The 12,690-nt window shown below is 38.5% G+C and overlaps 1 protein-coding gene across 3 annotated transcripts in view; it reads right to left on the bottom strand.

Moving 5' to 3' along the window:
• Positions 1–6,625: 6,625 nt before the first annotated feature.
• The window catches only part of cep89 (centrosomal protein 89), a 94,106-nt gene continuing 88,041 nt past the window's right edge, over positions 6,626–12,690 (bottom strand). For all 3 annotated transcript variants that reach the window (XM_053491288.1, XM_053491289.1, XM_053491291.1), the window contains one exon: positions 6,626–7,895. In XM_053491288.1, the coding sequence (XP_053347263.1) occupies positions 7,598–7,895 (298 nt within the window). In that variant the 3' untranslated portion in view covers positions 6,626–7,597. The remainder of the gene's footprint in view (positions 7,896–12,690) is intronic.

The following is a 12,690-nucleotide window of genomic DNA, read 5'->3' as shown; positions in this document are numbered from 1 at the left end:
TCAGCACGGTGTCAATATATGCATGCACAAACACATAACGACAGACCCAAACATACACACATAAATGGAAACACTTATCTGTCTGGATTTATTTTTAAAGGTAAAGTGCAGCTTAATTTGTTTTATTTTTACTTTATATTTTGTAATAATTATTTTTATGTATTTTTTTTTGGGGCTGTGGAATAAATAATTTGAGTTTCTATTATTTCTTATGGGAAAATTATATTTGGTTTATAAGTGTTTTGGAAGACAAGCCTGCTTCCGAAACGAATTATGCTCGTAATCCAAGGTTCCACTGTATAGCTGTTTTAAAGGTACTCTATAGCCTAAATAAAGTTTCGGACACTAAAAGCCTTGTTTTAAAACGAATGGCTGCACTAGAACACCTACATTTACAGTATTTATTAGTATTGTGCAATACTAAATTTATGTACAATCTTGTGAAGGTTTATTTGTACAGCATGTGACCATGTGCAATAACATGCATACACTACTGCTCAACTTCTGCTATACAAATGTTTGTGATCACTTAGAAATTGTATTGTGTTTCATGGAAACACACAAATTAATCTGAAATCTGAATAGAAAATATAGCAAAAGAACAAGACCTGCTGACATTGTCTGAGTTAGAAATAAGGATTTTGATAGAAATGATGAATGTATTTTTCAATCTTTGCCTTTATTTAGGCAGCAATTACAGCTTGGCAGACCACAGGCATTCTAGCTGTTCAAGATAATTTGATTAAATTTCACCCTCAGCTTCCTGGATTATGCTTACAATTCAATATATATATATATATATTGAATTGTGAGCATAATTCATTCCTGGAAGCAGGAGCGGACTACTGTGTAGAAACGACTCCCTTCCTCCCTCCCTTCTCCCATAGAGACTATGGATCTTTAAAAAGGAACCTTACTTACACACACTTAGTCACAACGCTTGTTTATCAATTTAAAATATATTTAATTTTTTTTTCTTATTTTGCAAAACACCCAAGTTACTTGCAATCCAAGGTTCCACTCTATATACACTACCGTTCAAAAGTTTGGGGTCATTTGCAAATTTCTTTGTTTTTGTTTAGTGATTTATTTTGTTCATTCTACAACAATACTGGGGATTCCAAAACTATAAAATAACACGTATGGAATTAGGTAATTATGTAACAACAACAAAAGCAACAGTTAGTTGTTATTTTAAGACACAGAGGTCAGCCTTTCTGTAATAGTTCTTGCAAGAACAGTATTGTCAAGTGCATTTGCAAAATCCATCAAGCACCATAATGAAACTGTCTCTCATGAAGACCATCCCAGGAGGGCGAGATCAAAACCTACTTCTGCCGCAGACAAGAAGTTCATTTAGAGTTATCAGCCTGAAAAACGACCAATTAACAGCATCTCAGACTAGAGGCGTTATGAAGTCTTTACAGAGCATAAGTAGCAGAAACATCTCACCATTAACTGTTCAAAGGAGATTAATGCATTTTTTGGATGCCTTCAGCATTCCTTTACAATGTAGAAAGAAATACTAATCAGGAACGATCATGGAGTTAAAAGGTGTTTTAAAACTTTTAAACGGTAGTGTACTGTACATGCAAGCACACAAACTCACATATGCAAGTTAACTGGCTCTTCTTGTCCTATGCATTTCATTGTACTGTTGGCCCTGTGTTGACATGCATATGACAAATAAAGTAAATTTCAACTCACCGCTTAATTTAAGAGGAACGCTCGTACACCTAAATATTTATGCAGTTATGCAATCAATTAACCATGTGGCAACAGCATAATACATAGAATCATGTACTGTAGATGGGGGCTCGGTGATAATGAAGGTCTGAGGTAAATGTTCAGATAGGTTTAAGCTGCCAGGGAAGATAAAGTAACTCATATAATTAGTCACTTATGTACTGTGGTTAGCAGAAAACCATCTCAAAATGGACACAATATTAAACATTGACATGGATGGGCTATTATTTAAATTGCATGATTCTATATAATATAATATATAGTTTTACATGAGTCTTACAACTAAGAGTTAATGCTTAACTAGTACAGGTAAAAGAAACAGTGATTACATTTTGTCCCATCCTGATGTTTGATGTAAACATTAACTGAAGCTCTTGTTTTTCTAAGATTTTTTTCTATTGTGCTTTTTCTATTGATTGACTGGATGACTGTGGAAATAAGCGGGTGTACAGGTTTTACACCTTAAAAATTAACTCTAAAAGCAATAAAATCTTATTTTATGACTGATCATAACTAAAGGTATGTGTTGGTTTGGGCCTGGAACCTGGAACACTAGGTGGCAGTATGCATCCTGGGTTTGTATTGCAAAGAAGTAATGACATAAAAATATAGGCACACTGGTCACATTTTGCACACCTGCACTATTACCAAATGGGAATCATTTGCACTTGTGACACAGCTTTACACACACACACACACACACACACACACTTAAGCTATTCATGCTCTGTAAACTGTAACTCTCGCCATCTATCTACACTATATTGGCCAAAGTGCCTGCCCTTCTATACATATGAACTTGAGTAACATTTCATTCTTAGTCCTAGGTTTTAATATACTGTCCCCACCCTCTTTACAGCTATAACAGCTTCAACTCTTCTGTGAAGCCTTTCCACAAGATTTAGGAGTGTGTTTATGGGAATTTTTGACCAATCTTCCAGAAGCGCATTTGTGGGGTCAGACACTGATGTTGGACGAGAAGGCCTGGCTCGCAGTCTCCGCTTTAATTCATCCCAAAGGTGTTCTATCGGGTTGAGGTCAGGACTGAAGTTTTTCCACATCAAACACGTTCTTTAATGTCATTATGGATCTTGCTTTGTGCACTGGTGCGCAGTCATGTTGGAACAGGAAGGAGCTGTCCCCAAACTGTTTCCACAATGTTGGGAGCATGAAATGGCCAAAATGTCTTGGTATGCAGAAGCATTAAGAGTTCCTTTCACTAGAAGTAAGGTGCCAAGCCCAACTCCTGAAAAACTACCCCACATCATTATCCCCTTCTCCACCAAACTTTGCACTTGGCAAAAAGCAGTCAGACAAGTACCTTTTTCCTGGCAACCGCCAAACCCAGACTCATTCACTGGATTGCCAGACAGAGAAGCGTGATTAGTCACTCCAGAGGACACATCTCCACTGAGCTAGATGTGTCCAGTGGTGGCATGCTTTACATCTCTGCATCCGATGCTTTGCATTGTACTTGATATACGGCTTGGATGCAGCTGCTCGGCCATGGAAACCCATTCAATGAAGTTCTCTACATACTGTTCTTAAGTGAATCTGAAGGTCACATGAAGTTTGGAGGTCTATATCTGCTGACTCTGCAGAACGTTGGTAACCTTGCTCTATTCGTCTCAGCATCCGCTGACCCCACTCTGTGATTTAACTTGGCAAATATATATATATATATAGTATATAGAAGTGTAGCTGGACTATTTAAAAGCAAAGTAACAGGTCTTTGAGGGTCAGAAATCTGGCTGATAAGCAAGTGATCAAATACTTATGTGACAGTAATTCACAAATAAATTGTTAAAAAATCATACAATGTGATTTCTGGATTTTTCTTTTTTGATTCTGTCTCTCACAGTGGAAATGCACCTATGCTGAAAATTGTAGACCCCTCCATGATTTATAAGTAATAGAACTTGCAAAATCACAAGGTAATCAAATACTTATTGACCTCACTGTACACACACACACAAACATATATATATATATATATATATATATATATATATATATATATATATATATATATATATATATATATAGAGAGAGAGAGAGAGAGAGAGAGAGAGAAATAAATAGGGTGCATTTCTTTACAACCAGACTGTAGGAGATCAGCATAAGAGAGTCCATCTTGTGAAGATGAACCTGCAGAAAGACTAAACAAAAGCTGGCATAAAGTCATGGACATAATATTCTTAAATGCCACACTGACCGCTCAATCGTACATCACCTCATCTGCTCAGTCATATGGCAGATGCACTGATGTATAGCAGTCTGTGTCTGGGTTTGCGTGGTACTACGGTACCCTGATTAGTTTAACACAGTATGGCAACAGGAATTACATTAATTATATTAAATTGAGTTTAAATGGATTAGCCTAGGCATATGAAAGCTTAGGATTTACAGATACATTGATGGATGTTTTGAGACATAGTGAACAGAACAGGTAAGTTAAAGTTTTAATAGTCTGATCATTAGAGGATGAGTGATGGACATATGGTTGGTTGAAAATAAACGAATGTTAAACTGCACACCTGTAATGTGACCTGGAGCCGAATTTAAACTAAAACTGGTAGAGAAGGAGAAGGACGATGCTGTAGACTTGCAGAAGTTTTGGAGTTTTGTAATCCTTGTAATTAAAAAGGGATTTGCTGCAACAAAATTCAACAGTTTAAACTCAGTGGCCTGTTCGATTCAGGACAGGTTTTATGCGGAATGTTCTTTATGAACATTCTTTATGTAACCCTACACTTTTATCCAGGCTTGGGACCAGCACTGCATCCAGTGGCTAGGGTTTGGGCATTGGCTAGGAATTAAACCTGTGCCTTCCACATGCTAGACACCTGGCACTGAGCCACATAATGCCTTGACTTTGTACTTGTAATATGTTTTCTAAGAAAGGTACAGTAAAAATTGCACCTGGTTTCATGATGACATTATGAATGATCAGTAAGCAATCATGGGGAAAGTGAAAGCAGCCTCCCATAGTTCTCAGGGACAGGATTACTAAACAATGCTTAATTTGAAAGCTACAGAGGCATAGAAAGGAACTTAAACAGCCCTGTCAGTGTAATTGGTTTGATAATACGCAGGTGGAAAGTTCATGGAACCACAGCTAATTATCTCTGTACAGGTGCACCATGCAAGATGAGATGTGTAAGAAGCCAGCAGTCAGTCAAAAAGAATTGTTGTGAATGATACCAAAAGCAGCCTTGTGTCATAAAGCAGTGGCTATGGGGATGATGGTCATGAACATACAGTCATTTCATGTTTTTGCATCCACACTCCACTTTAAAACATTCTTGTAAGTTCAACTCAATTTAGATTTATTTGTAAAGCGCTTTTAACAATGGTCATTGTCGCAAAGCAGCTTTATAAAATCAAAATAAAATTATGGAAATTTGTACAAAATATGTGAGGAAATATGTATGAATCAAAACGATCAGATTATCCTGATGAGCAAGCCGAGGGCGATGGTGGCAAGGATAAACTCCCTGAGATGGCAACAGGAAAATACCTTGAGAGGAACCAGACTCTACAGGAAAAAACATCCGCATTTGGGTGACAACAGGAATGGCGTCACTCAGGTATTGTGGCACGGGACCATTTAGTGCTATATACTGTAGGTCAGTAGTTAAATCATAGAAACGTACTGTAAGTTAATTAACTAAATTAGCTAGGCTTATAAACTAGCTAGATGGTGTACCTGTAATTAAGGCAGATGGTTGCTTGTAGTATAGCTTGGCTAGGATAAATAACATGACTTGGCTAGCTGACTGACTTATTGACCAAAAACTCGCTCATCAAATTTACTCATGACATTCAAGCAGTCACATTTTTTCGCAAAAATATCACATATTACCTAGTTCTTTAACTTACCTTTGACATGCGACATTGGGAGAATAATTCAGTTTTTTGAAAAGGGTGTTTAATCTGTTGTTAAAAAGGTCAAAGGGAGCTCACAGTACATTATCATCACCTTCCTTTACCCAAGTGTACTGCATTTCCTTTAACATTATGGAGTGAACTAATCCATGACCATGATTGGTGAAAACAACAACTGGCCAGTTAACTTCCCCAACATCATTTTTGCTGGCTCTGTGCCATCAGGCCTTTGCTAATCAAAACTCTGCTATTGGTAAATATTGTACTGTGCGAAAGCTATTAACCATTACTCCTTTCCTCCTATTAAATGAAATGAAATGATATAGATTCACTTAAAGAAATGGGAAAAGTGTCTAAAGCTAAAACTTGGCTTAAAATTGGTTGTTTGTGTAACAACCTCAGCAGCGACCTCATTTCCCCTCTCGTCTGTTCCAACCACTCAGCATTCAGCATCACCAGTATACTAATCACCAGCCTGATCATCTGTCATCATCTGCACCAGTTTCTCACTGGTTCATGCCTTACTGTATGTTACATCCTTTTTATGCTTAAATGATTCATAGGTTAATGTGTTGCTTAAACCATTCCTCTAAAACTGCTCAGGTAAATGGACTGAACTAAATATGAGAGCCAAAAAAACGTCTGGAGAATCCTGGAGAACTATACCTCAAGACTAAAAGGTCTCTTTTAAGACAAAAAAATGTAGAAATGAGGAGGGCTCAATACATTTGCACAGTACTGTATATTATATAAACCTGTGCATGTAGAAAAAGGCTTTCTGGATTTTTGGAAATTGTTACGATACACATCTTGTACAGAACTTCAGTTGAACTGGACAACTTTATTTATTAATAAGCATCTGAGTAGTACTTATATACTTTAAAAATTATGATTATTTTTTTGATAATACATTAATGACTAACTGCAAATCAGTTTAATCATATTCAGAATATTAAAACATGCGTAACTCTAGTCTCATTAAAATAAAAGAAAATGATAACTATTTTGGCAATGCTTTAAGGCAATTAATTTATAATTTATATAAGTTCTTTAAACATGATCAGTAATTAAGATTCGACATTAATGCAATAATCTGGGCCTCAGTACTTATCTGAGAAGAATCTCAGACAATCAGTTCCTGTCTTAGTCGCTCTCAAGGACAGCACTCTGTATTATCTCAATAGAATAGGTCCAGCCACGGAGGAATCACAAGTACGCTCCCCTCGGTGTACAGCCCGGAAAAACGGAGCTGCTGTGGATTATTTTTTTAACCTTTTTTTGGCCATATTTTAATGTACTTTATGTTTTATAATTAAAACCAGATAATCAGCACATGAAAGACATTTGAATTTCAATGCAAGAGTGAATCGGTGCATAAGATCAAAACATTGACTGAAGACAAATGAATTGATGGAATTAAATAGATTAAGAGATGGAACGTGGCAACTTGGTTTTATCTACAGTACATCAGCCCAAAAATATAGACCCCCAATTGAAGGACTTTTATTATATTTATGGTAAAGCGAATTCACTATTAACAATTAAGGTGCAGAAAAAAGTTCTTTATACTGTAAGTATGCAACAGTATAATAAAACTAAATTTTTAATTTCCTTAACAATGGATTTTTGGACGGGTACAGTATTATTAGTGTCACACAGAAGAAATGATCACCACCTACTGTATGTCTGAATTTCTTTTTTTAATCTTGGTAAAAACAGAGTTGTTGAATTATGCACCAAAATATTCTTCAGGGAAGTGGAAGTGAGAATGGTTCATTCTCACAGGGACTCACGATAAGGAAGTGAGAATGGTAAATAGACCGAGATGCAAGAGAATCCCTGATTAGGCACACATACTGTAGCATATCGACTCAGGTTTAGTTCTTGTGTACTATAGTGTTACTTAATGTATTTTTAAATTTTCCTATTCGTTATTAGGCACATGACTGGCACACGTGTTCAATCAGGAGTAGAAGTCTAACCCATTCCTCTCGCTCTCATCAGATGACAGGTTGTGGTGCTGTTGAGAGTCATGAGTGACTATGGCACTGCTGTGTTTTGGTGTCATGATAAATTTAGGAGATGTTGTGCTGCTCAGATGGCATGCTTTGTTAAAATTATGCTGTGGCATCCAGGCCAGAGACAGCCGTGAGTTATGAGGGCTCGACAAGACATCGCCTTTGCTCATCACAATGTCCTGCAAATGCTGGTTTTCTCTTGCAGCAGCTTCCCACACCACCTCCAGTTCATTCTCCACCTCTCTGTCAGTGCGAGAAAGAAACAAAGACAGAAACATAAAGAGATGTACACGCGCACGCGCACACGCACACGCACACACACACACACACACACACACCCTCCAGAGGACGAGACCAGTCGTGACTTTTATTTAGCTTTATAATCACAGGAAGTTAAACTTCAACTGACTAGGATGAAGAACACTTACACCAGACACCCAAACACTTTACTATAAAGACAGAAGATACCAAAGACATACAGTACATCTACATAATAACATACAGCAAATCGTAAGCCATGGGCTTACATGTGTAAGGAGAAGTGATGATGCAAAGACACGAGGAGACCAAAGACAGGTAAAAGAGGAGGAGGTGGAAGATGCTGCAAGCCATGGCTGGCTTACGATACCCATTATTATCTGTAAATGAGACAAGGCATGGACGTCATCGGAGAAAGACAAAGATGGAGAGTGTGAAAGAAATCTTCCAACTACTAACTACTACACCTCAATGACCACATACTCCAGACTTATACACACTCAACAGTGATGATTCAATCCCACAGAAATGAGCTCGTGTAAAAGGGCATGATTATTGTAAATGACAGCTAAACCTGTGGAAAGGAAACATGAAAAGAAAAGAATCGAGCAAAGGAAGGAACAAAGAGAAAAAACAAAGCAAAGGAAGGAAGCAGGTAAGTCTATGTTCTAAAAGCCAAATTTCAGAAATGAATGTGTACACATTGTGACAGCAGGCTGAACATCAGCTCAGGCATCAAGCTCAGTGTTACGGCCAGCAGCAAAGCACTTAAAAAAGGTGCAAGGCGCTGTAATCCTGCATGGTCGACTTCACATTTCCATTCATGGTCTGGGAGTCAAAGCAGCATTATAAAAGAAGGCCAGAAAACCAGTCCGGTGATTGTAATAGTCTGTGCTGGGAAAAGACTGAGACTGTCTCTCTCTGTCTGCTTTTTGTCTGAACATCAACCCCAGTATGGCGGAGGTTCCCCTTGTGCCACTGGGGCAGCTCTAGCAACTAGGGGCATGAATGACTCCACAAGAACTCTGGGGATGTGCTGTGCAGTCTGGCACTGGGGCATTAGTGGCCTATCATAAAAATTCATATTTGTTCTGTGGGGTTGCAGTGTGGGACCTTAAATCAGACTTGCTTGATTCTTGCACTCCATGGGTGCTTGAACAGACTGAGATCTGTGTAGTTTGGAAGCTTTGTTGCTTTTTAAGTTAAGCCTTTATTTGTCACATATTCATTACAGCACAGTGAAATTCCCTCTTCACATGTCTCAGCGTAACTGGGGTCAGAGCATAGTCATGGTCGGCCATGATAGAACACCCTTAGAGCAAATAGGGTTAATGGCCTCGCTCAAGGGCCCAACATTGGCAAACCGCTGACCTTCCGATCAATAACTCAGTGCCTTATCCCTCTGAGCTACCATTGCTAGCTAAGCCTCATACATTGTTCTGGAACCTTTCTTTAGTTGTCAATCCTGACCTTTGTCAGCAATTTGTGCTACATTGACTTTTCATTGGAATCGGACAGGATGAGCTAGCCTTTGGTCCCCACGGGCATAGATGACCCTTGGGTGCCCATGATCCTGTTAACAGTTTACTTGATTAATGTTATTAAATTTACTTGCCAGTGGTTTTACAGTTGCGGCTGATCAAACAAGTTGTAATATAAACATGTAAGATGAAATCAGAGGACACAGACAACCACAGCCAGGAGTCCAAGGGGGCAAAGGGAGAGAGGAGTGTTATACAGTACCTCCCTAGCCATTGTCAATATCAGAAACCCTAGCCATCTAAGCGGGTTATGCCGACCCCATGACTTGATGCGAGCAGCAGTTTAAAGGTGTATTTGATGCCTTTACCATCCTCAGATGCTAGCTAATGTTTGAAAGGTAGGAGACAAGACCAAATTCGGACGATAAAAAAAGGGGTGTGGGGTGCCTAAGACTTTTACACAGTACTGTAATGTAAAGAGCCTCTAGGAAAGAGTTCACAATGAACTGGGAGATCAGATTAGTCCTGCTCTCATGAAGACCAATGAAGCTTTAAGATGAGGTTGTTTGAGATGGAGAAGATTGTTAAAATATTAGCAAAGGTTTGAGCTTTGAACCTTCTTAGGAGCACTGTGTAGGGGTGCGACCTTGCCAGCTTCCTTTTAGTGTGTTTTTGAAAAGAAAAATTGATAAGCTTAAAAATTGTAATTTAAGATGTCCGTGTTATGTTTTGATTACTCATTGCAAGTAAATATCTCTAATAAATGTTATAAATCTTCAATGCTGAGCTTTTTACTGTTATATGAAAAATGGCTCATTTGTTCTCTGTACTGTCGGGACGTAATTTTCCACCCATGACTAAACAGGTAGGTCTATAACAGACAAATGATTCTTAAGTTTTTTTTTTCTATGCTAGTAGAATGAAATGGAATGTTACACCATATAGACTGGAGCCTGCTGTAGCACTTGGTCCTTGGTCCTGTTGTCCAGATGGTAAAGATCACATAAAAAAAAAAATTAAAATGCTGTTTACCATCTGAACAATGTGCAGTGTTGCTTTTAGTAGTGACTTGCTGCTGTCTTGGGTCATCATGCAAACTATTGAAACTTCCTTTGGGAAGGTTATGTAATAAAGATGAAATGCAAGTTCAGTAAATTGCAGTAGTTATTCTTAAATGAAGACTCGTATGGCCATCAATGCCATCATTTCTTTGATGTACTGTATGTGCTGTATATCCAGGGTTGTCAGTTGTCAAAGGTCCTAAATGGCCCTTGTTATTACCCATCATAATAACTGTGGGACATAAGGACATATCTAAGGCCCCTAATGACTGGCTGGCAATTATAGATGTTGGTATTATTGTGCTTGCTGAATTCACCCACACTATAGACAATTTGGGAACTCCAATTAGCCAACCCTGTATGTCTTTGGACTGTGGGAAGAATCCGGAGTCCCTGGAGATAACCCGCCAGACCAAATACCAAGTGTAACTGCATGGCAGCTGGAACAGAGATATCCAACAATACAACATTAGTCCAGCAGTAATATATATGTATATATACTGTACAGAGAAGTTTGACTGTTTGCCCTGGAGATGTTTCCGCTGCACCAGAACCCAAGCTGATCTATGGCTAGAACACTCATCCACATGCACAGAGCAGAGCTTATTCATTACAGAAAAAACCACAAGAGATGTTAAATGAAGTGGAAATCAATGAGACTGTGGGAGCTGTTCAACGCGCGCGCACACACACACACACACACATGTAAAGGTTACATCATACTTTTTTTTTATTTTAAGATTCGGACCAGCACTCTTTTTTTTTCATGATTCTGGACCTCAACACACATAGCCACCTAACTGCTTGCGATCCTCCAGAGCAAGATCCAAGCTCTGAATTTTGCTAAATCTCCATTTGCTACATCGCATCCCCTGTTTGAAATGAATAAATGGTCACACACCTATGACGAACAAAAGTGTATCATTGTGCCCATGCATGCTGTTTCAGAGGACAGATGTGTCCACATTAGAGTCATGACATGCAAATATGATCTGACCAAATAATTGATCTGACTAGAACTGAGCAACATGGCAAAGGGAACGTAGTCTAAATGTGTGCTAAGACGCATGCAGTTGATCTGCAAGATGTGGAATGCATCCTACATGGATCTGAAATGACTGTCCATCCCATTCCAGAAATGTTTAATCTGGGAAATTGGAGACCCGGGCAAGGTTCATCATCCTGTTGAAAGAATCCACTGCCAGTATGGAATACCGTTGTAAAGAGGGAGTTGGTCTGCAAAAATGATTAGGTACAGTAGGTATCAAATTAACATCTATACAACGGCCAGGAAACAAGGTGTTCCAGCAAAAAAAACTTCCATCAGCTTACCTTCTTCCCAAAGTGGATTCTGGTGTCATCTTTCTTAGCAAAGAGACACACACAAGTGCCATTTCCTATACCATTTTGGTAAGTGTTAAACAATGAATACCATGAACAGGCCATAAAACCTACTGTTTAGGAGATGCTCTGACACTAATGGTCTTTAACAAATACAACAATTGTACCCTGCTAATGATTGTAACAAAAGGACAAAATAAAGCATTGATGTAACTAAAGCACACGCTTTCACATAAATGTGCCGATGTATCTATTGAACAGTACACCAGTCTGCTGTATATGCACTGTTTGGACAGCTAGGGTCACAGAGAGCAAGATTGATCAGCTGTGCTAGAAGTATATAATTAAACTGTGTGTGTGTGTGTGTGTGTGTGTGTGTGTGTTGTGATTATACCCTTCTCTGACAGATTGTGGTATTCACAAGAGAGATTCACAGTAATTACATACTGAACACAAATTAAAGGTTGTGTCTCATTGCGTCGTGGCAGAGATCATCATCCTTTTGTGCCCAGTCACTTGGACAAAACATTGGCTGTAGAATGTCTAATTATAGGCCACTATAGAGACACTCTTATCATCTACACAGGTAGCAGGAAAAGTGCAGAGTCACACACTGCAATGTTATGATGACAGACAGCTTCAAGAGGCCGGCACATACAATACAGTACACACGTCTAGGTGGGTGACAAATTCAAGGAACAACATAAAGTCGTATGTAGTAAGGGTTCATCTTCATGCTTCAGTGTGTCTTGGCATAAGTTTGATACTTTTGTTAAAGTCAGCAAAAGCTACTGTACTTTGAAAGAGTTAACCCATGATACCAACATCGCCTTGGGAATGCATGCAAAAGCTATGTGATTTTTCCTAGGTTTTTTATTCTATTGGTAATATTTTTTG

The sequence above is a fragment of the Clarias gariepinus genome, chromosome 3 (assembly GCF_024256425.1).
Source record: "Clarias gariepinus isolate MV-2021 ecotype Netherlands chromosome 3, CGAR_prim_01v2, whole genome shotgun sequence".
Lineage (NCBI taxonomy): Eukaryota > Metazoa > Chordata > Actinopteri > Siluriformes > Clariidae > Clarias > Clarias gariepinus.
This window is presented reverse-complemented; position numbering and strand designations above follow the sequence as displayed.